At 37.2% G+C, this 24,696-nt stretch overlaps 1 protein-coding gene across 1 annotated transcript; it reads right to left on the reverse strand.

Moving 5' to 3' along the window:
• Nucleotides 1-3,883: 3,883 nt before the first annotated feature.
• On the reverse strand, nucleotides 3,884-18,970 carry LOC116584060 (transmembrane protease serine 11B-like protein). The gene is made up of 10 exons (XM_032332036.1): nucleotides 18,886-18,970; nucleotides 12,688-12,803; nucleotides 11,158-11,276; nucleotides 10,992-11,059; nucleotides 7,930-8,090; nucleotides 7,180-7,218; nucleotides 6,483-6,657; nucleotides 5,415-5,674; nucleotides 4,832-4,974; nucleotides 3,884-4,045 (listed from the first exon to the last, which is right to left on the reverse strand). Exons 1-10 carry the CDS (start codon nucleotides 18,891-18,893, stop codon nucleotides 3,884-3,886), a joined length of 1,251 nt encoding a protein of 416 aa, XP_032187927.1. The 5' UTR covers nucleotides 18,894-18,970.
• Between the last annotated feature and the right edge of the window lie 5,726 nt (nucleotides 18,971-24,696).

Raw genomic sequence — 24,696 nt, forward strand, 5'->3', positions numbered from 1 at the left:
CAGAGCACTTTACTGTTTATCTGTAGAAACTGTCCATTCTTTGTAGTAGCAGAAGTTAGTGCCAGGGGTCTGTTTTACAGAACTAGGTTAGGCCAATTTAATTTATGCCTCTCCAAATATCCAAGAGCTCTCTCGCATTTCTTAGACCCCTTCAAGTTTAAGGGGCCATTTGAGTTCCGTCTAATCATCTAAGACCCTTAGTGAATATATTTTCAGTTCCATTAGTAGATCTGTTAGCAGCTTTATCTTTCTCTGCCATGGAGATTGTGGAGGCTACATGTTCACATGGCGTAGCTGTAAGGACCTGTTTAGCCAGAGGCTTCCATCCGGTTAAACAATAGCTTTGTTGTTTAAAACTTAAGCTGTCCCTGCCCCCCTTCCCCCAGGGGACTTACTTAAAAACAAGTTCTGGAAACCAGTCTCAGGTAACAAAGCCCAAATACAAGGGTGGGTCAGGCCAGGTGGAGGTATTCAATCAGTGGGGGCACATACTGTCTCCCTAGTTACCAAGGAGTATGGGCCCTGCCCTTTGGGTGCCTTTTGGGTGCCAATTCTGACCAAGGTGGTAGGCTAGTTCAAATATCTACTAGGGTAAATTGTAATTCAATTGGTCACCTAGCAGGACTGTGCAGCTTTCTCTGTGTGTTACAATTTCATTGGCCACCTGTGTGTGGCCAGGCCCAACCATATAACCTCTGCCCTTAAAAGCTAATCTGAAGCAGAGAGAGGTTGCCCTCTCTGTAAGAGGCGCGGCCCTGAACGTAAGGTTTGATTCTTGATGCTTGGCGAGAAATAAAGCTTTGCTTGACCTTCGCTTTGTATTAATTAGTCTTGCTCCTTTGACAATGGACCCATTATTGGGGGATCCACTATTGGGGACCCAACAGTTTAAGGGGCGATTTGAGTTCCGTCTAATCCTTAGTGAATATATTTCAGTTCCGTTAGTAGATCTGTTAGCAGCTTTCTTTTTCTCTGCCATGGAGATTGTGGAGGCTACGTGTTCACATGGCATAGCCCAGATAAAAGCAGCCTGAACTGCTGATCGAGCTGTCTTGATGAGTCATCCTACTGACAATAGTCTAAGATCGAGAAATAAATTGTGACGCATTAAGCTATGGAGATTTAGGTGTGTGTTACAACAATATGATCTAGACCATCCTAATAAATGATGCTGCATTCAGTCATGGGATTTGAGAGTGTTTCCTCTGCTTTCGGTGCCCTACCCATGTACCTCCACCTCTTCACTGAGAAGTCTTTTTTTGATTTCTTCCTGTTTATCTTATATGGCTTACCTCACCTTCCATTGCCCCCATCCCTCTTCCTAGTTCGCTGCCTCTTCAACATGCTTCTTTTGTGCCTGTGTATGGATGAATGACTCCTGGTTATTTATGGATGGACAAAGTTATTTTGTGGTTGCTATAGATACTTTCTTTAGAAAGATTAGCATGGCTCAGTGGTTTCAAAAGTTTGGTCTGCATACCCCAGCTGGTGTCTGAGACCCGTTCAAGAGGTCTGTGAAACCAAACCAGTGGTTCAAAGCAATAGTGGTTAAAACTGCTGACACCTTAGTAAATCAAGGTGTTGGCATTGGACTCTACCAGGAGTCATCCTATCCCTGCATTCTTCACTGCCACACATTCACAGAGAGGAAAAAAAAAATCTAACTTATTTAAGCATTCCCTGGATGAAACATTGACAATTATATTAGAATTACATTAAGAATTCCCTGGAAGAAACATTAAAAATTATGAAATCTTGAGGCTGAGTGTGTCTTTGTAATATTCTGAATGACCAAAAGAGAAGTACACAGAAGCCTTGCCACTGTCAAGTTAAGGTTGTTTTTCCCTCTAACAAAGCATTAAACATGAAGATAGTTGGGAAATTTCTGGAGGAACATTACATGCCCCCCATCCCTCCATTTCAAGTATCTGTCAATGGGCTGCAGATTATAAGGACAATTAATTGAATCTATATTCTCTTCTGGAAGCTTGGCCATTGATAGAAATGGTTTGTTCTTATAAATTGCTAAGACATTTGTAAAACTGAGGGAGAATCATGTCTTGCAGGATTGTGATCTCCTTAAGTTAACTATTTGTTTTTCCTTTAGGGCAGCCGGGAGTGGAGGTGGGGGGTGTCAGCTCCTGTTTGTCCTCCGTTTGCCTTCTGTTCCCTCATCATTTTCATACGAGAAAATCTGCAAATACTTGAAAACATTATTAACATTCTCTTCCCTTTTTCAACTACATACCTGTGTAATGCTAGATTTTTTTCGTATACTTCAACAACAACAACAACAACAACAAAACAGATTGAATGAAGAAGCAGAGATGAAAATCCAGCCACCTTCTATTAAGCCAGATATTAAAGATAGTGCCATATTTCTCATTTTTTTTCTCTTGGAGAATATCACTATTTTTAAATAAAAATTCTGTGATTTATGTTAACATGTAATGAGTTTAATACTGCTATTTTTAGTGGATTAAATATTTTGAATGATTTTCAGTTTAATTCTTAGTATGATAAATATCAATAGATACAGGCTATATATAAACAAAGATTCTTTGAGGATCTCAGTAATTTTGAAGAATGTAAAGGGACCCCAAGAGCTCAGGGTTTGAGAACCACTGATATAATCTAAGATCTAGGATATGGACTTGGTAAAGCTTGCTTAGCAGATTTAGCTATATGACTCTATTATTTTTAAAAAATCCACAAATTTATCCATTTTTAAATAGTGCATGAGTGGATGTGATGCTAATTGGCAGTACTTGATTTTCTAAAAATGGTCAATAAAATTTTATAGAAAATGGCTGCCTTTGCATTGCTACTCCTCATCCAAAAGACCAGCAACCACCTGACCAAACTTCTCAGCCTGGCAGGCCTCAACCCTGGCTGGACTGGCCTCATCCTCAGGTATGACTGGGAGCCTTCTGCATCTAGTTATGAGAGACCCACATGCTGCATCCCCACTGGCCTGCCTGAACCTCTCCCTCTAGCCTGAAGGTCAATTTCTAACTACCTTCCAGCCTTCTCTCAACCCATAGACCAAGTGGAAACAAGAACAGAAAAAGAGGGGGAAAAAAGAGCAAAAAATAAAACAAGGAAACCACACACACACACACACAAAGAAATTTGTCATTGTACAAAGACAGTCTGCTTTCAAATGTATTTTAATTAAAATACATTATACATTTTCACGATTCATAGCTACTTCTTTTTATATGTGGTACAGAAGAATAATTTCCACAAAAACCTGTATCAACACTGAAGAATTACTGTACCTGGTCTCTGGAGGTCTAAAATGCGTTTTGCAGAGTTTTGCTGATGGTGAGATTGTTTCACAGTGATTTCAAAAGTCGATCAAGCTCCCCATACAAACAAGAGACTTGAATTCAGTGCCTGATTCTGGTCAGCGTCAGTTTACAATCATCCTCCTCCCTCAAATGCCATGACATGAAAGCAGATAGAGCATGTTTCAACCCAACCCTCAGAGGAGGACTGGTTCCAGAGGCTGGAACCAGTCTCTCACAGTGCTGCCAGATAACTTGCAATGAAAAGGGACATAATTTCATAATTCCAGAAAGTCTGAGTGACTCAAACCAATAGCTTTATGCCACGTCAAGGCATGACGTGGGTTCATACAAGAGAGAAACAGTAATTGTCCTTTTTTAATAGGAGCACTTTCTTTGCTCAGGTCTTCTTGACTAAACATGAGATTTACTTTGTAAGTCTGCTTAAAATTCAAGTTCATAAATATTCCCTCAGGACCACAATTCTTTCAAAACAGCCATTGTACACACTAATTTAAAATGCATGCTAAATAAGGTTGGGAGTAACCTTAGGCAAAAGTGACTTCAGAGAGTTGCTACAAGATGCTTTTCTCTTAGATACCGGTCTTGGAGGCAATCCAGTTGCGGTAGGCAGTCACTCGCATATAGACCCCTGGCTTATTGACTTCACCACATTCTTCTCCCCAGCTCACGATTCCAACAAGGTACCAGATATTTCGAGAATTGGGATGAACTAGTGGTCCTCCAGAGTCACCCTAAATAAAACAAAGAACAGTGATCATTATGAGAATTAACTTTTTGTGATTCATGCTTCATACGGACCAGAGGAAAATGTATGGTGTAAATCCCTGCATCACCCTTTACCCCTTCTGTGGCTGGAGTATAGTCTCGGGAGCTCTTTGGTGTTAACTTGAATCTTGAAAGCATGAACTGATAAGTTATAAGCTCTAGTTCTATAAGAAAGCCTTTGGGAGACAAATGTTATAGATGTACTTGCAGAACAGGGCTTTATATCTGAGAAAAGTAGCTAAAACCCTGGCCACGGAGAGGCCAAGAAGGTAAGAGATAGGGGCTGGAAGTAGTTGAAAATTTTCGGAGACTAACCCTTTACTGAAATACGGTTAAGACTACGGACTGTGATGCTAGAAGCCCCTGTGTGCCAGCTTTTCCACTTGCTATGTGCTCTTGTGCAGTTCGGTTTACCTTCTTGTGACTCAGTTTTCTCATCTGTAAAATGGTAATGGTAGTATCTACATCACAAGGTTGTGATGAGGATTAAATGAAGTGTTTGTAGAAGACTCAGTCCATGCTTGGCTCAGAGTAATTCCAACTTAAGTATTTGTTAAACACTTACAAACATACATTGCATGTAGTGGAAAATTACTTTAGCACCAAAACTAGAGGGGGTTTAATAGAATTGTTAAAGGACAAATTAGCAGAAGCATACAATTGTCTCCATGTTGATAATTTTCATAAAATAAGAGCAATTATTTATACACTCTTATATACTCTTGGTCAGTATGACTAGTGTCCAGACTTACCTGGCAGGCATCTATATTTCCTTCCAAGTACCCAGCACATAGCATTGTGTCGGATACCAAACCATCGTATCCTTCCCTAGAATTACAAGTGTTTGTGTCAATGATCTTCACAGGTGCCTTCTGAAGTACCTCTGGGTATTTACCTAAAGGGAGTAAACATCACCAGTAAAAGAGCTGCTCTGAAACAGAGCAGGGTGGAAAGCTTCTTTTGTCCTCTGTGCATAAAACCTACATTTGACTTTTCCCTATTCTTAAGTTTAAATAGAAACTTTCAAAGAATAGTTTGAGGTCTTTTAAATGCTGTCTTTCCATGTCCTTTTCTCTTGTCTTATATATTTAAACCACAACTTTCTCAGCTAGTTACTCCAGGTTGGGGAGTTTCTACAACCAACTGGTCTCCACAGAATTTTCCAAACCAAGGCAATTTGAGAAGCCATAACTCCATAAGCATTATTTCCTGAGACATGGCCTGGGAGAACTAGGCATCCTGAAGTAATTGATGCCTTTCACTCTGTACCTTGATCACCATTTCTTCTTGATGCTTTTGTATTCAAACACTATGGTAAACCTTCACTGAACTTACCATTATATGAAAGTGCTCCCCATCCTGTAACAACAACTCCTTCACCTGGTGGAAAAACCTGTGTGGCTTCAGGAAGGCAAACTCGATGTACATCGTTCTGAAACAAGACTTTTGTAGTGAGCTGTATAACTGCAATATCATCATGATGTTCACCCTGGATGTAGTCTTCATGAACAATAATTTGGTGAACATAATGTTGCAGATAGGGAGGATTTACCCTGGTGCCAAAGCTGACAGTATAGTTTTTTGGATTGTTTGTCCTAAAGAAAGAAAAATTATGTATTTTGTATTTATCTCAAAATAATAACATAAACAATGAATTTTGGAACACTAAAAAAATTAAATTAAATTAAATTTAAAAAAATAGAAATACAGACTGCAGCTACTGTATTCTTTTCATTACATTAATATTTCTTTGCTGTATAGCTCGTTAGCAGTGATAGTCTGATTTTTAAAATTCATTTAAAAATCTTGTTTGAGTTCCTATACCATATGCTATGTCAAGTAATGGGAATATGGAAATAAAAATTAATAGTCATACCTTCAAGAAATGGGCATAAAATGAAAGATGGGCATACACACAGACATTTGTAATTGCTTAGTGCTTTGTGTCTAATCAGTGGGACAACAAACAGGTGGACTTAAATCTGCATGCACTAGGGAAGAGATTTCTTAGGGAAAGTAGCATTTTGGGTAAGACTATAGAGCTGAGTCACAGTTACCTAAAAGATCAGAGAAGAGGATAGGCATGTGCAGAAGGGGAGGGAGGTATGACATAAGATGATATGTTTTAGCAACTATGAGTCGTTAGGGATGTCTAGACTATAAAGTGATGAGAGATAAGAATCATATGAGAAAAAAAAATGTAGTATCAAGAATGAATGACTCTTAGCGTTTTTATAGGTAATGCAGAAAAAATCTTAGATTGGCTTCCTATATAAACTGTCTTCCAAGCCAGGACACTTGAAATGAGAGTGCTACTGATAATGAAGCTGGGAAAACAGGTAAGAACCGCAACTGTTCCAGGGTCTTTGGTCTCCCTATCCCCAGGCAACATGAAGAACTTACTTTTGAAAGCAGTGAGCTGCAGTCACCAAGTATCTTTCACTGATCAAAGATGCCCCGCAGTGGTGTTGGCCGTTTTTTTTGAGAGTTGCTTGCCATGGCCATTCTCCTCTCTCAGCGTTGGAACCTCCCCTGATTCTGTCATATGTAGCTGACATCCTTGCTCGTGTCCCACAGCCTGTCAGAGTCAGTTTTGTTCCATTGAGAGTAGGAAGATGATGTTTATTTGATTATAAAGCAGAGAGTAAACTGAATTATTCTTGTATGGTTCTATCTGACAATATCTTGCACTGAAGAGGATAGGTTATAATTTGCACAAGAATCACTAGCAGCCCTTGGATCACCTCCATACCCAGCATAGGATCTCCAAGATTCCTCAGCACTTGGAGAATATGAGAGGTATGGAAGGCAGGTAAAGTCACAGTTAAGTCCATGGGCTCTGCCACCCTGTCTGAATTCTGACCATATCATTCACAAGCTGGATGACTTTGGGCAGATTGTTTCACTTCTTTGTGCTTCAGTTTCCCCATCCTCAAATGGGATGATAATAATAATATCTACTTTTGGGATTGATGTGAGGACTAAATGATTTGTATGTAAAGTGCCTGATTAGAATTGTGCCTAGTTAACAGTAACAAGTCTTGACTGTTATGTCTTAGATCATCTCACACATTTAATTAAGAAAAGTATCTGAACTTACGGTTGTTGATAATCTTTTCAGCATCAACCTTACTGATTTCTGAAATAGAACAAAAGCTCATGGTAAACATAGTACCTAACATTAATCCGTTGACCCTAGGGCCGATGAAGTAAGATGCTTAGTTCAGCAGAGCAGGAGGGGTCCAGAAAATAATTTTGAATCTCAGGATAAAATGTCAGTAGAAAAGAGAGAGTATGGGTTTATTTGAATTGTTCTTCTACTTTATGTGAAGGTATGATATGGAAATACCACCTTCATAGTTCCACATGAGAGACTTCTTTTTTATTTGATTGGAACTGTATTCTTTATCAAGTAAGTGGAAAATTGCTGGTAACTTTTCTCGGGGGAACAGGAAGACCGGCAAGTGAATCTGATTCCTGTCAGTGCACAAAAATAATTTTTAGAAGTGACCTGTCTTATAATGGCACATTGTATGCTATTTTTGAATGTTATAGGAGATCATGAAAAAAATACACAAGACACACCATTACTTTTAAGGACTGTTCAGAGCTTTACTATTTGCTTTATAATGAAAAGCAGTTTTTCCCCCAGAACTGCTTTCAGTTATGCTATTATTGTGATTTGAATATTATGTTCTCAATAAGAGAGAACACAAATTATTGCTCTGATATAAAATACTGACATAGTCATTGAAAAAACTGAATATCAGCTTTGTGCATGGTACTTGTGATGTATGTTAGAAATAAAAAGATGAGAGTAACACTGCTCCTATTTAATACATTAGCTTACCCATGAGCCTGAGAGAATTAGGATCTGTGGTCAGAGAGCCTGCATGGTTCCTCAGCATCTGACGTAAGATGCTTTCAATTCTTCTTCTTGTGTTTTCCTTCATTGACCTGGAAGCCTTGAATACTAGCCATATATGTGCAGTGACACTGTTGTCATGAGGACTAGAAACAAGATAAGTATGTTTCAACAAGATAAACATATTTCATATATTGTTTAAAAATAGCATTTCCGGGGCACCTGGGTGGCTCAATGGGTTAAGCCTCTGCCTTCAGCTCAGGTCATGATCTCAGGGGTCCTGGGATCGAGCCCCACATCAGGCTCTCTGCTCAGCAGGGAGCCTGCTTCCCCCCTCTCTCTGCCTGCCTCTCTACCTACTTGTGATCTCTCTCTCTCTCTCTCTGTCAAATAAATAAATAAATAAATAAAATCTTTAGAAAAAAATAGCATTTCCTTCCTCATTGCCTGTTCTTTTATATTTTTATTTCTTCTGCTTTGTTATGGGTTTGTGTAGTAACTTCACTTTTGGTTAAACACAGGATCATCCATCTGCCTACACTTATTTGGTGACAGTAAGCATGCAGCTCTAGTATTCATCTTAGAGGACAAGTAGTTCTATAAATCTGAAAAATAGGAAAGGTTTGGGCATAAGGTAGAATTACCACAGAAGAGGGATTGAGCCCTGAGTCAGGCTTTGTGCTTAGTGTGGAGTCTACCTGGGTCTCTCCCTCCCTCTCTGCCTGCATCTTCCACTCATGATCGCTCACTCTCTCTCTCTCTCTCTCTCATGCTCTCACTCTCTCTATATAAAATAAATAATTTTTTTTTTTTTAAGAAGTACCACGTAAGAACTGGGCTCACTTATTCACCAAACATTTACTGAGCAACTTGCTACAGACAAGTGACTGGAATAGGTACTACTAGGTCTTGCAAGGGTGATTAACACATGGTTCCTATCCTCCAGGTATTTCCAGATTTCTAGGAGATAAGACATGTACACAAATTACTACAATAAATTAGGCAGAAGCAATGATATTTATTTTATCTTATCTTCAATAGAAGGGTAACTCATTTTTTGCTTAAAGAATCAGACAAATTTTCATGGAAGAGGTGACATTTACACTGGACCTTAAATTATTGTTTCACTATTTTGTTATCAAACAAAATTTCATCAGGCAGAGAAGAGGAAGAGTACTACTCCCGACTAACTGGAGAGCCGTAATTAATTAGCATCTACTGGGCATCTGCTATATTTTCACATTTATTATCACACTTAAACTTTGCAACAACCTTGCAACATAGGTGTCATTATCTTCGTTTTATAGACGGGGGAGAATGGAAGCTCTGAGCTGCTACCTAATATGCTTGAGATTACACAGCTACTGAATCAAACCAGATTCAGTACGATTGACTCTGTAACCCAGGATTTTCAAACTGTACTGTCTCTTTATGCCCAGTCACAGAGACAACAATGTCTAGGAGATTGGGCTCAGATGGAAGAGGACATTTAAGGCTAGTCAAGCAGTAGCAGTAATGAGAAGTTGTCGAATAAAACCGTACTTGAGGAAGATGAACCTGACTCTGGTGTTCAAGCAAGATTGGTTTGGAATTCACAATGGGGTGAGCAACCCCAGAGGTTGACCAGCAGACATGTAGGAATTGTAAGCAGCTTTGAGGCCAGTGTCTGAAGTGGCACTATTATGCTTTGACTCTTTCTCACGGATGACTAATGTTCTGGCATATAAATCAGTAACTTGTGCTAAGAAGCACTCAGTACACACAGGTTTGATTATCATAGGAGGGTGTACCAAAATGAAAATCTCTGTCCTGCAGCCTCTCCATCACTTCCTTTGGGCCTGTCCTTCCCATAGATACCTAACGTTACATGCATGGGAAGAAAAGCAGAAGCTCTCCAGTGGTCGCGATGATCTCTGAAAGATACCTGGGCCCTTCCACTTTAGCCTTCCATCTCTTTCCAATACTAAAATCAACCCTCCAGGTTAATTCTAACTGAGATCTTGATGTGTTCTGCAAGTCCAGAAGTCCCATGAGTTTCAGGAGCAGAGGAAGAAGGCAGGCATATTGTCTGGTGCCAATGATGAAGGTAAAAGGAAAACATATTTCATTGGAAATATGTTTATTTGCAAATATTCCCATACATTTCTTCTTTGATCCCAAGTCTAGTTTTATGAGAGGCAGTGACTGTGCTATTTCATGGATTGATGAGAAGAATCAAAGTGATATAGTAACTCACCCAAAGCTCTGGGGCTGCTATGTGACAAAGGCTGGGCTCAGGTTGACTAACTCCTGTTCTTGGGCTCCTCTGCTATCTCACGTACTCTAAACCCCCATAAAGAGGACACATAGCATGTTTTACGTATAGACTAGAAGGACCTCCTTGTCATCAAATCTTGGTGTAGATATGCTCTTTTCTACCCTGTAAGAATTCTAGGGTAGTTCCACAAGGTATTTAGCTGACTTGCAAGTGAAAAGACATGAGAAAACAGGGTCTGTATTTACACTACTGCTAAAATGTTTTACTATCAGACATTGGTCAAAGGGATCATCTGCTATTTGCTGGACATAAAAACTCAAGAAACTTGAGTTATGAGGGGTTTAATGAATAATAAGTTCTCAATAGATCTAATGAATAAATAGAGAGCCCAATCTTTTGTGTTTTTTTTAATTAAGATTTTATTTATTTATTTGAGAGTTGGAGAGAGAACACAAGTAAGCAGAGCAGCAGGCAGAGGAACAGGCAGAGGGAGAAGGAGAAGCAGGCTTCCCTTCAAGCAGGGAGCTGATGTGAGGCTCAATCCCAGGACTCTGGGATCATGACCTGAGCTGAAGGTAGCTCCTTAACCAACTGAGGCACCCAGAGGCCCCCCTTTGCTTTGGTTTTATATTGAACAATTATTCTGACATTTAACTTAGGGTGATACTGTTTATTAGTAATTTATTGACTCATGACTATTATATTTCAAAATTCTTCTTACAGAGGTACTTGAAATACATGTCTACAAATGGGTTGATCTCTTTTCTAACTGCTATTATTAGTTACTTACACCAGTGTGATGACTTGAGAATTGATATATTGTCTGTAAATACTAGAACTTTGAAATGCATCAACCATCTGTTAAAGAGAACATAGAGCCAAACATCAAATTCCAATAATATATTTATATTTTACAGAACTAACAATGAAATAAATATAGGAAAAGACTAACTTACCTTAGTCTCAAGAATTTTGCTAAGATAGTTATTTTCCAGTGACGTCTCTCTTTGATAATTACTGTTATATGGAATATCCCAAACTGTAAATCTACCTTGGTAGTAGTAGGTTGTATTTTCTGTAAGTTAAAGTGAGCCAAGAATTATTTAAGTGAAATGGATTTCAAATCCAAATAGAGATTACCTAGTAATACCAACTAGTAAATATTGTGCTTGTATTTTACATTGATATAGCCCATGAATCCTTCTGTCACAGTCGATTAGATATCCTGGGCATTGTGAAAAGTGTATACTGGACCCGTAAGGCAGCAAATATAGATATAGACAAAGGTAAGAAAAAAGAGTAGTATCTTTATTGAGACAGATAGGACTATATAAAGAAATGAGATTTATGTCCCATAACCATCAGACTATGAATAAAAATAGTTATCATTTATTATGTACCATGGGAAGATACTTTATAAAACACATATGAAGTATATATATATATATATATTTTTTTTTTTTCAGGAGAAATGTGGTCTCAGAGATATCCAGTAACTTATCTAGTATATAGCTACTAAGAGACAAGGATAAAATTTGATTTGACTACAGAGTCCACACCTAACCAATTATATTTCCTTCCCAAATTTTCATGGACACTAAGCCATTTGGTATATGATACGTCTTGCCCCTAAATGTGATAGATATTAAGCTGTTATATAGCACCTAGCATATAGTAAGCACTAAATCAATATTAATACTATTTTGCAATATGATCATTGCTTTTGAAGACTGTGATGAAAGAGACAAGCTCAATATCAATACAATCATTACATGAGGCAATAATAAAGATATAATTTTAAATGAGAATGTTAATTGTTTCTCTACAGTTTCTATCTGAATGCAGAGAATTCAAGCACTGTAATTAAAATAAAATATGACTAACTATTATAAATGTGGTGAAAATATTTCATATTGAGAAAGGTAATAGAAAAGGAAGTCAGAAAGTTCTAAAGAAATGCTGGAAATGGTTTGTTTATGAACAATAATTTGTGAACCAACATTGTTAACTGTAGTTAGTCTGTCTGGGGGTCATGGATCTTTTACTATAGAGACCAAACTTTGCAATGGTAGGTTATTTGACTTTACCATAAGTAGTAAAAAAAAAAAATACATCTTGAAACTATTCAGCTTTCTTTTTAATTCAGAGTTCACAGTGCACTCTTTGGTTCTTTATTTAGATTCTTTTATCTTAATATTCTAATTAAAAAGTCATATAATACCATCTTGGTAGGTTACTTTTTCTGACTATCAATTATCTATCTGTACATTCATATCTGTATATTGTATACATTCTTTTACTTGTGTATATTCAAAAGATGTCTGCAGTACAGTGCTTGGTAAATGCATGTTTCTGGGATCTTGGGTCATTGATGGCCATTTTAAAGGAAGATAGATAATTTCCTGTTTGCAATATCTTGTATTTGGTAGAAATGGAAATAAAGTTTACAACAAACTGAAATAACTAAAAATGTATTCTTTACCAACCTACTGCCAGAAAATGAACCAGGAGACCAATAGTTATTCCCAGGATTGCCAACACTCCAAACACAATGAGGGCAATCATCCATACTGGCAAAGATGGACGGGAAGCTGTGACCGGTCTGCAAGTAAAGGGTCAAAATATAAGAGGTATATCAGAAATTCAGAAATAAATCACAGGCATCCCAAATCTTTATTTCTTTCCTCTTGCTCACTCCCAGAAGCTCAGTTTAGACATCACAGTAGCAAAAAGTATATGAAGAAAATAAAGAAAATGAAGAAAGGAAGAAAGGAAGAGAACAAAGGAAAGAAAGGAAGGAAGGAGGAGGAAGAGAAAAGTTTAAAATCGAACCTCTCTGGATTTATGCTATGAAATTATGTTTCAGGAGTAGGATGTGTCTAGTTCCCTCCCACCAGAGACAGAGTTAGTATCAATAAATGAAGAACTTGCCAAGTTAGGGAGGAAGGAGGGAGGAAACCAGAAATGTCTTAGAAGTTCTTTATGCCAAAGCCTATCATAATTTTTGAAGTATGATCATGATTCTCTTTTATTTGCTAGGCTCTTATGTACAAAGAACACACACAAATATGAATTACTATATTGGGTGAGAGCAGGGTCCATCTTTCTTACTAGCTTATTTATGGCTGTAGTTCCAAGAGATATTTTGTAGAAAAGCATGCTGTTCAACCTATTAGTAAGTATTCTTACTATGTTTCATTTAGACAACAAATAGGTATTGCTTAATTGGAATAGGGATTTGGGGTAAATTTCCAGATGAAGAGGCATAAGAAGATAGTCTAGGAAGAGGGAACAACAAGCAGTGCTTAAAGAATGGCCACCAATTCAACTTTATTGCAGCAAACTCTGTGTCATGGATTGGCCAAAGATGAAACTGGGCAGTATAATGGCTAATTTTAAGTGTCAACTTTGGCTAGGCTATATTGCCAAGTTGTTTAGTCAAACACAAGTCTACACATCGTTGTGAAGTATTCTGTAGCTCTAATCAACATTTATAATCAGTTGACTTTAAGATATAAGTGGGTGGGCTTCAACCAATCATTTGAAGGACTTAAGAGCTAAAAGTGAGCTTTTAATGAGAAGAAAAAAATTCTGCCTTGGGAGTAGAAATCCTGCCTGAGTTTCCAGCTTTATCAACCATAAAATTGTGTGAAGCAATTCTGTTAAATAAAATCTATCTTAGGTACATAGATCCCATGGTTTTATATCTATATATATATTTATACGCCTAGCTAGCTAGCTATCCATTGGGAGAGAAAGGAGAGAAATAGAGAGGGGAGGAATAAGAGGAAATAGAAAGAGAAAGAGGTATCCTATTGTTTGTTTCCCTGGAAAATCCTCTTCCTCTGTTGTTACACAAAGGTGTTTATATTTTGTCTTCAATATTGAGGCTCCTCCAAGTATGACTGGAGGACAGCCTTTTTCAAAATCACCTGGAAGTGCTTACTAAATATGCAGAAAATTATATCCTACAATCCTACAATCTCAGATCTAGTTAATTCAAACTCCTGAAAGCGTCTGTGAATTTGCAGTTTAACACTTAGTGATGAAAATTTTTGCTAAACTATAGGCTATCTTCACAACAAAATTGGAAAACTTTAATCTAGCCAGGCCTATCGCCAGGGCATTCAGATTAGAAGTGGCTTTGAAGGGGTGCCTGGGTGGCTCAGTCAGTGAACCATCTGCCTTCAGGTCATGATCCCACGGTCCTGGGATGGAGCCCTGCTTTGGGCTCCCTGCTCTGCTGTGGGAGCCTGCTTCTGCTTCTCCCTCTTCCTCTGTCCCTCCGCACAGCTCACGCTTGCATGCTCTCCCTCTGTCTCTCTAGTGTGTTCACTCTCAAATAAAAAAAAAAAAAAGAAATCTGGGGCACCTGGGTGGCTCAGTGGGTTAAAGCCTCTACCTTCTGCTCAGATCATGATCCCAGGGTCCTGGGGTCAAGCCCCGCATTGGGCTCTCTGCTTAGCAGGGAGCCTGCTTCCTCCTCTCTCTGCCTGCCTCTCTGCCTGTTTGTGATCTCTGTCTGTCAAATCAGTAAATAAAATCTTTAAAAAAATGAAATCTTAGAAAAAAGAAAGAAGGGACGTTGGAGAGGAATCTACTTGATGTATTGGATCTCAGATAAAAATAAATTGGATTGATGCTTTCAGGAAAACAAGTTTTTGTATCTGATTTTTTTTTTTTAAATACATCCCCTGTTGATTTTTTTTCCTTTCTCTTTGAAAACTATTTCATACTTCTCTTTTCCTCAAACCTCCAGCACCTTTTATCCCATCCTCAATCTGAGCTGACCGGGTCCACTGAGAAAATTAAAGGTGTCAGAAGAGAATATTTACTACTCCATCATCACATTTGTTAACTTCTCATCTCTACCCCACACTCTGCTTTTTCCTCGCGTTTCTGTAGGTAAACTGTACCCCCGTCTTAAGGCAACCTCTCCACCATCTCATCTAACTCTCCAACCTGCTTGTAATCTATGTTCCAGCCATTTCATACTAACCAGACTTCCATGGACAACCAAACTCCTTCACACCTCCATGTCCTCACGCATAATCTGATTCTTCTGCCTAAAGGGTCCACCTCAAGTTTACCTGGTGAGCTCCCACTCAGACTTTATCACTAAACTCTGTCATCTCCTCCTTATTGAGGTCTCCCATGGCTCACCCGAATATGATCTACACTGAGAGTATTTTGTATTTTCACATGGCAATCTTTTCACCTCTAATGGAGGCCATGCTATTGTCTGGTCCAAGTCATTAATTATTGTTGATGTTGTTACTGTTTTATACCTAAAAGCCATATTGTGGGGTCTAGTACATCATAGACAGTGTTTGTTGAAGCAGAGAATAAATGAAGCCAAGGGATATTGAGGACAAGTAGGTTATGGAGGATATATAGATCAGAGGGATACAGATTATGGAAAGCCTTCAGTGCTAATCAAAAGAGTTTTTGACTTTATCTGGTGGAAATGACAACATAAGTATATGCAGTGCTTAGGGAGATGAATCTGCAGTCTGCGTAATGATGGTTTAAAGAAGGGAGAAAAATAAAAGGAGGACCAATGAGCACAGAGGCAAATATAATCAATGGGAATGGAGGGATGGATTGTGGTAGTAAGAAAAGAAACAAAGTCATGAATTTGAGAACATTTACAGTAGGATATTTGTCAGAATGTGGTAATTAATTAGCTGTCATGGTAAAGGATAGGGATAGGTCAAAGGTGACACAAGATTTTATCTTGAGAAGTAAAAAGAAGTCAAATAAAGTGTAGGAGAGGTAACTCGGGGAAAAAATGTTAAATATTTTACATCTGAAATTTAAGAGACCTTTAAATTTCCAGTACACAAATGGAGATGTCGGACTGGTAGTTAACTGAGTGAGGCACCATAGTTGGGGTTAACTTAGGAGTCACCCCAAAACAGGGAACAAACAAAGCCGTGAAACTGGATTAGTAAATTCAGTGCTTGTTATATAAAATAGAGTACAAAACTGACATTTCTCTTCCTGAGGCAAACGTTTGTTTTCATTCTAACTACAACTAAAATTTATCTCCATTTTTTCATGCCTTACCTGATTTTCATAGTCTCATTGTTTGACCTCACTCAAAGACTTTAAATTTTCCACATGTGTTTCTTAAGTATAAAATTTAAGACTTGTCCACCTTTCAGGAATGGGTAAGTACTTACTTCACCTTCTAGGCATTCAGCTCCACCAAGACGACTTTGCTGTCCACTTGGTTCTTTAATCTTTGCTCCATATCCTTTCCTTACTTTTCTGCTCCCATTAATTGGCATTGATTACTTTTCTTTTCTTAAAAGTCTCTTAACTGGGGATATATTTATATATTTCTTGTTTTGTCTAGTTTTGCTTTTTAAATTTTTAGATCAGAACAGGACTTCATATAGATTTGGGCAAAGTTTTTTCTTTTATCTTTACAATTTGTTTTAGGGCTGGTATTCTTAGAAGAAAAGAAATAAATCTAAATCTATTAAAATGTGATCAAGTAAGATATCTTAGAATTCATCCAGACACTATAGCTTGAAAGAAGACTGAAATATTCTTCCTAATTTTCATTTGTATTTCATCAAAAATGCTGTAGAATTTTATAGTTACGTTCCCTATCCTCTTTTTCCATTTTGATTATTGCTTGTCAGCAGCTCAGATGTTTCTCTCAGATGCAGCTACCATTAACTGATAACCTAAAGATCTTACATACCATTACACAGATTAAATATCTCTTTAAAAATGACAGACTTCCCACAGAGAAAAATCACTCAATGATTTACCCAATATTTCTGGTACTCCATACTATAAATTCATTTGAGAAACCACATAAGGGAGATTACTAAAAGATAATGTAGAATATCTATTGTATCTTGCCATAAAAAATAATAACAAAAAACAACAACAAACTCTTGTCCATGAAATCTTAATGCCAGCTTGGCAAGGATCTAAAACACCACTTTCTCCTGAGAATTTTTCCATTTTGTCCTAGAGAACTACTCTAAGAAAACAATTGAAATTGATAAAATATGGCATTGAAGTCTTTACTTCTACTTCTAGTGTACCTTTTCTTCTCTTGTCCATTCATTATTTAGCCACTCATATGCAACCACAAGATTGCCCAAGGTCTCCTCAAAAGCACCTGCAGAAACAACTATGTTTCCAAATACCCCCAAGCTCTTCTGGCAAAATAATGCCTCAGTCTGGGGAAGTTAACCACTAAATTATGGTTGAACCTTTCCTAGGTGACTAGGAGTACTTGGAAACAATGGATTAATCCTTTGAAATATTTCAGGTGAAGACTTTACACAAGTGTTAAAATGTCGAAGGAGAAGAAGATGTCCTATTTAAAAAACAAAACAAAAAAAAGTACATCCATCCAGCATAAAAATGATGTCTATCTTATAAGTAAAACAACAAAATAATCATCTGTTTACTTTCCACTTATTGAATGTGTATGATCACCCTTTCCTTTACTGATAGATCAGAAATGCAGCTAATAAGAAAACACTGGAATTATAAATAATATAACATATCTAATAAAGAATTTGCAGAACAGTAAATTATTTACTTTAGTTCAAAAAATGTCCTTAGTATATTCCATCACAGAGAGTATGCTCTTTCTAATCACATTTTTACATGAATAGTGATATTGTAAATTATATATGTATGTGTATGTCGTAAAGGGTTAATAAATTGACCAAAGATACAAATTTTTAGAGAAATATTTGTATGAAGCCTGCATTTATATTTTACAGTTATCTGAACATTAAATATTTCATAACTGGTTCACTTTATTTTGTATATTTTGATGAAAATGTCTTGTAGGTTGAAACTGTCTTTTTTTAAATGTCATTGGGGTGCCTGGGTGGCTCAGTGAGTTAAGCCTCTGGCTCAGATCATGATCCCAAGGTCCTGGGATGGGGCCCCGCACCAGGCTCCCTGCTCAGTGAAGAGTCTGCTTCTCCCTCGCCCGCTGCTCCAACCCCTGCTCGCGCCTCTCTCTCTCGGTCTCAAATAAATAAATAAAACCTTTAAAAATATAAGTAAATAAAATGGCATTAATAATCACTGTTCACTTAATGTAATAATTATCTAGTTAGATACTTTAAAAATAAATAGCACATGTCCATACATGATTTTCTTCTAGTTCATGAACATTTTACAGATAAAAATGCATGGTTTATGAATGATTCTATAAGGAACGCCTATGAAGCAATGGTACTGTGAGATTCAAGACAGTATTTATGAAAGCAGTTTAGAAAGTACAAGATATTAAACAAATACAAAGGAGTCATCATCATTATCACCACCAATAATAATTTAACATTTAACAATTTAACAGTTTAACATTTGATTTATGAGAGAATTTTTCCCTCTGCTTCCTCCTTTGTATTTTACACCAGTCACACAGTCATTTTTCATTCACAGTATGTTAAGCTGCTTGTCACCCTTCTGAAGCATTCTCCAAAGAATGACATAAAACTACAGATCCAGACTCAAAAGCATACGTGTTACAGGGGTGTCTCCATGCAGAAAATCCAAAATGCTGTAGAAAAAATTACAAATCCCCCTCTGAACTCAGTTACTTTACTGCAACCCTTGGGTGGGAATCATATTGGGGAAACAGTTAATTCTAATTATGTCTAATTAGAATTTTGGGCAAGGTAATGTCCACTTACCTATACATAATTTGCTGATATAAATTAGGCTGTTGGTGTTAGTAAGATAAAGGAAACTTCTGCACTTCTTTTGTCCTGGTCAGTGGTTCTCAGGTAAATGTGCTAACCACAATGATACGTGGGATTTTAAGGGTTGGGTGCAATAGCATCAAGCAATTAAAAGGAAACTCGTTTAACAAGTGTTGATGACATCTATGGAACTGTGGTTTAAAGGAAGAAATGAAAATTCCCTTTGAGTTGAATATTTAGAAAAAGAATAGACACAACTTGGATTGGTTGCCTGAGAGGTCCACCCAGGAAATACCACCGCAGATTGGTGAATCAGTGCTCTGACTCAGATCCCATCGGGCCCTTTCACGGAGAAGAACTCCTCCTCAGTGAAACCCGCTGAATCCACCACAGCAGTCTCTGACAAATGACTTAAATATACAATATTTTTTTAGTATGAAAATTCTGCTATAGCATTACTCATTTGAAATGTGCTTAGTCTAAAAATTCTCACTGGGAATAAATACATAGTATTGTAAAAAAATGGATTTACACTATATGTAATTAACTGAGTTTAAATTAAAAAAAACAAAAAAAAAGAAGTGTTAAACTATGTTAACATATTACCTACTTAAAAATACATTTGCATTAAAAAAAATAGATATGTCATCATGATCGAAAAAGAAAAAAAGAAATAGATTTATAGGTGGAGATCGGTTTTAGAGTAAGGAATACCAGTTCTCTTTTGCTAATTGTTCATGGGAAATGGTACTAATTAATATAGTCAAGAGTTGTTCTACTGGGGGCACCTGGGTGGCTCAGAAGTTAAGCCTCTGCCTTTGGCTCAGGTCATGATCTCAGGGTCTTGGGATCAAGCCCCCACAACGGGCTCTCTGCTCTGCAGGGAGCGGGCTTCCCCCTCTCTCTCTGCCTGCCTCTCTGCCTACTTGTGATCTCTTTCTCTCTGTCAAGTAAATAAATCTTTAAAAAAAAAGAGTTGTTTTACTGGGACACCTGTTTGGCTCAGGTCATGATCCCAGGGTGCTGGGATTGAGTCCCACATGGGTGGGGGGGGTGGTCCTTGCTCAGCAGGGAGCCTACTTCTCTCTCTGCCTCTGCCTGCCTCTCTGCCTGCTTGTGCTTGCTTGCTCTCTCTCTCTCTCTCTGACAAATAAATAAATACAATCTTAAAAAAAAAAAGCCTTTTAAAAAAAGGAGTTGTTTTACTAAATGAATATGAATTAAGTTTTTAGGTGACATCAAATTCTTATAAAAACAAAAAATCAGGAGGTCTCTAAGATATTTTGGATACAAATATCTGGATCTTTAGCGCCATCTTTCTTATTTTTAACTATCTATTCATTCCATTTATTCATTTGATAAATATTTGTGGTAAACTTCCTGAGATTTACATTATTGTTCCTAGTAGTGGAAATACAAAAAGGGACATAATAAAGTCCCTGCCTTCACGGTGTTAATACTTTAAAGAGAAAAACAGGCAAACACTCAAGAAAATAGTAAATGCATAATTTAATATGAGACATGTCATAATGAAAATTAAGCAGAGTAATTGGGTAGAGATTGGCGAGTGTGTTGGGAGGGTAGAGAGTGGCTTTTTTCAGGGTGGACATGAAAGGCCTCTCAGAGGAGGAGGCTGTTGAACAGAGAAATGGATTATAATATTAATTAGCATGACTCATCTTCCTAAAATAGATATTCATGACATTTCTCTATTTAAAATCTTCAAAACTTTCAATCACTTTCAGAATAAAATGTAAAGTTCTCTGATTGATATTCAAGGATCTTCAGGACGTCACCTCTTTTTATTTATGTTGTTCCATGGTAGTTTGGTGAAACAAAGGGCTTAAAATAATCTGAACTTCAGCTTTCTTACAGGTAAAAATGCAAGCTAAAGATGTCCTTCTTGTTAGGTGCTATATCATCTGAGGCCATGTATACCAAGTGCTCAGCACAATATCCAGGACATTGTATTATCTTAACGATGACTTTGCCTAAAGTATGACTTTAGTTGAGCCATTTCTCACGGTTCCGTTCCTTGCATGGCAAGTGCTTTCCTATATTCATGCTTTTATTCATGCTGTTTAATACTCTCAGAATTTGTCATTTCTACCCATTCAATGTTCATTCATTCTTCATGGTCCAAATTAATTGCCACTTTCTTTATGAAGCTTTCCCTGTAAAGCATTCTCTTTGATCTCTTTTTTCTGGTTTTAATATTTACAGTCATTAGTACTTTTATAAATTATAAAATTAGTAATTTTAGATTTAATTATCTGCTATGTTGTATTGATTTCTATTTCAATATATCCTGCAGATGGTAAGATTTGGTAACATATGGACTCCCATATGTTCATGGTAGGAGTTAGAATCAAGGCAGAAACTTTAGAGGGAGCATCTGTTTAATTTTACAGCTATATCCCCTGTAATTAACAGTTTCACTTCTAGGTATCCACCTAGATTTCTATTCTGGCATAGGTAATTAAACAGGAATATATGAATATGTTTATTACAAAATTTACAATAGCAAAAAAATGGAAACAAATTATTAATTGGTAGAGGAATGGTTAAATAAACTATGGCATATCAATATTCTGAAATGTTATTCAGGTGTTAAATGAGGTTATAGTAAATATGGTGGATTGACTTAATCATGCTTCATTCTAGGTCCCTTTTTCTGCTGCAGAGTTTGGAAAACTAAAAATGACATTTTCCAGGCTCCTTTGCAATTAGAATTCTGGCTGCAGTTTAAGTTCTGTCAGCTAGATGCACTCTGGAAAATAGTATTGAGGTTCCTTAAGATGTTAAAAACAGAGCCACCTTATGACCCAACAATTGCACTACTGGATATTTACCCCAAAGATACAGATTTAGTGAAAAGAAGGGGCACCTGCACCCTGATGTTCATAGCAGCAATGTAAAGAGCCTTCAGCAGATGAATGGATGAAGAAAATGTGGTTTATCTATACAGTGGAATATTACTCAGCCATCGAAAAAGATGAATATCTATCATTTTACATTAACATGGAAAGAACTGGAAGGTATTGTGCTAAGTGAAATAAGTTAATCAGAGAAAGATGATTATATGGTTTCAGTCATATATGGAACATAAGGAATAGTTCAGAGGACAACAGGGGAAGCGAGGGGAAAATGGTAGAGGAAGAAACCAGAGAGGGAGACAAACTGTATGAGACTCTTGACTCTGGGAAACAGATGGTTGCTGGAGGGGAGGTGGGCAGGGCAGATGGGGTACTGGGTGATGGGCATTAGGGAGGGCACATGATGTGATGAGCCCTGGGTGTTATATGCAACTAGTGAATCATTGAACATTAAACAAAAAACTAATGATGTAAAAGAAAAAAAAAAAACAACAGAAGAGAGAAGCATGTCAGGTGCCTTCTAAGGCAGAAATGAGGCCACTTTTGGATTTATGCTGGTTAAAGTTCATGGATATATGATATTTCCTCTAGCAGAATTTCACTGTCCACTCTTCAGATTTTGGGGAGCTAAGAAACAATTTTCGAGTAGGCAGAGACCCGACCAGCTTGTGGGTGTCAGGAGGCTGCACTGATGTTATCAATGTTTGTGCTCTTTTCTTTTCCTTCCTTCCTTCCTTCCCTCCTTCTTCCCTTCTTTCTTTCCTCCCTTCCTACTGCCTGCCTGCCTTTTTTTTCTATATTCATGAGTTTAATTAGTTGGTATAAGAAAACACACATGTATTTGCTATCTCTGTTAAAAAATGGAAATTTGTCTGTCACGCTAAAAGCTCCCCCAATACCCTATCACAGCCTTAGTCTCCCACATTCCTCCAAAAGTAACCTCTGCCCTGAATTTTTTCTTTCTTTTTTTTAGTTGAAATATAATTAAAATACAGTGTTATATTAATTTGAAGCATACAATATAGTGATTAAACAGTTCTACACATTACTCAGTACTCATCATGGTAAGTGTACTCTTGATCCCCTTCACCTATTTCACCTTTTTCCCACCCATCTCCCCTCTTGCAATCATTAGGCTGTTCTCTGAATTTGAGTCCTTTTTGTTTATTGTGTTTCTTAAATTCCGCATATGAGTGGAATTGTGTGGTATTTCTCTTTCTCTGACTAACTTATTTCACTTAGTGTAATACTCTCTAGCTCTGTCAATGTTGTTGCAAATGGCAAGATATCATTCTTTTGGGGGGCTGAGTAATATTCCATTTTTTAAAAATTGTATCTTCTTCCTTTTCCATTCATCTAAGGAGGGAAACTTGGGTTTCTTCCATATCTTGGTTATCATAAATAATGCTGCAATAAACACAGGGTTTCATACACCTTTTTGAATTAGTGTTTTTGTATTCTTTGGGGAAATATTCAGTAGTGGTATTATTGGATCATATGATAGTTCTATTTTTAAGTTTTTTAGAAACTTTCATACTGTTTTTCACAATAGGTGCACCAGTTTGCATTCCCACCAGCAATGCATGAGAGCGCCTTTTTCTCCACATCCTCACCAACACTTTCTTATTTCTTATGTTTTTGATTCTAGCCATTCTGACAGGTGTAAGGTAATATTTCATTGTGGTTTTTATTTACATTTCCCTAGTGATTAGTAAGTTGAACATCTTTTCATGTGTGTGTTGGCCATCTGTCTGTCCTCCTCGGAAAAATGTTTATTCAGATTCCTTGCCCATTTTTAAATTGGATCTTTGTTTTTTTGGTGTTAAATTGCATAAGTTATTTGTGTATTTTGGATATTAACCCCTTACCAACTATATTATTTGCAAATATCTTCTCCCATTCAGTAGGTTGCCTTTTGGTTTTGTTGATGATTTCCTTTGTTATGCAGAAGACTCTAAAAAGCCAAATCAATTTTGAGAAAAAAGAATGGGACTGAAGGTATCACAATTCCAGATTCCGAGATAAACTACAAATCTGTGGCAATCAAGACATTATGGTACTGGCACAAAAGTAGACACATAGTTCAATGAATAGAGAGCCCAGAAATACAGCCATGATTATATGGTCAATTAATCTACAACAAAGGAGACAAAAGTATACAATGGGAAAATGACAGTCCCTTCAACAAATGGTGCTGGGAAATTTGAATGGCTACAATGCAAAAGAAAGAATGAAACTGGACCACTTTCTCACACCATAAACAAAATTAACTCAAAATGGATATAAACCTAAATGTGAGACTAGAAACCTATAACTCCTAGAAGAAACAGGCAGTAATTTTTTTTGACATGAGCTATAGAAATACTTTTCTAGATATGTCCCTTCAGGCAAGGAACAAAAAAATCAAAATTAAACTGAGACCACAAAAAAATAAAAAGCTTTAAAATTGAAGGATACCATCAACAAAACAAAAAGTTGTGGTGCTTTCTGATCTCTGGATCTTATCTATTAAATTCAGAAATGCTAGTTACAGTCCCTTCCTCTGGCATCAGTTCTCTAGTATTCTGTGAATTATCCTTGAGGCTTAGCCTAGAGTCTGGATCCTCAGTTGTTCTGACAATTTTTGAAGTTTGCAGTTTTCAGCTTCAAACTTCTGTTTAACAAGCCTTTCCTAATCTGAACTCTGATACAATTTTAGATCAATATAGAAAGACTTCAAGAAATATTGAGTGAAGTGGTGTCTGGGTGACTCAGATGGTAAAGCATCTGCCTTTGGCTCAAGTCATGATCTCCAGGACCTGGGATGGAGCTCCACATCAGGCTCCCAGCTCAGTGGGGAGTCAGCTTCTCCCTCTGTCTCTCCCCCTGCTCATGCTTTCTCTCTGTATCTTTCTATCTCAAATGAATAAATAAAATCTTAAAAAAA

The sequence above is a fragment of the Mustela erminea genome, chromosome 2 (assembly GCF_009829155.1).
Source record: "Mustela erminea isolate mMusErm1 chromosome 2, mMusErm1.Pri, whole genome shotgun sequence".
In the NCBI taxonomy this organism is placed as follows: Eukaryota; Metazoa; Chordata; class Mammalia; order Carnivora; family Mustelidae; genus Mustela; species Mustela erminea.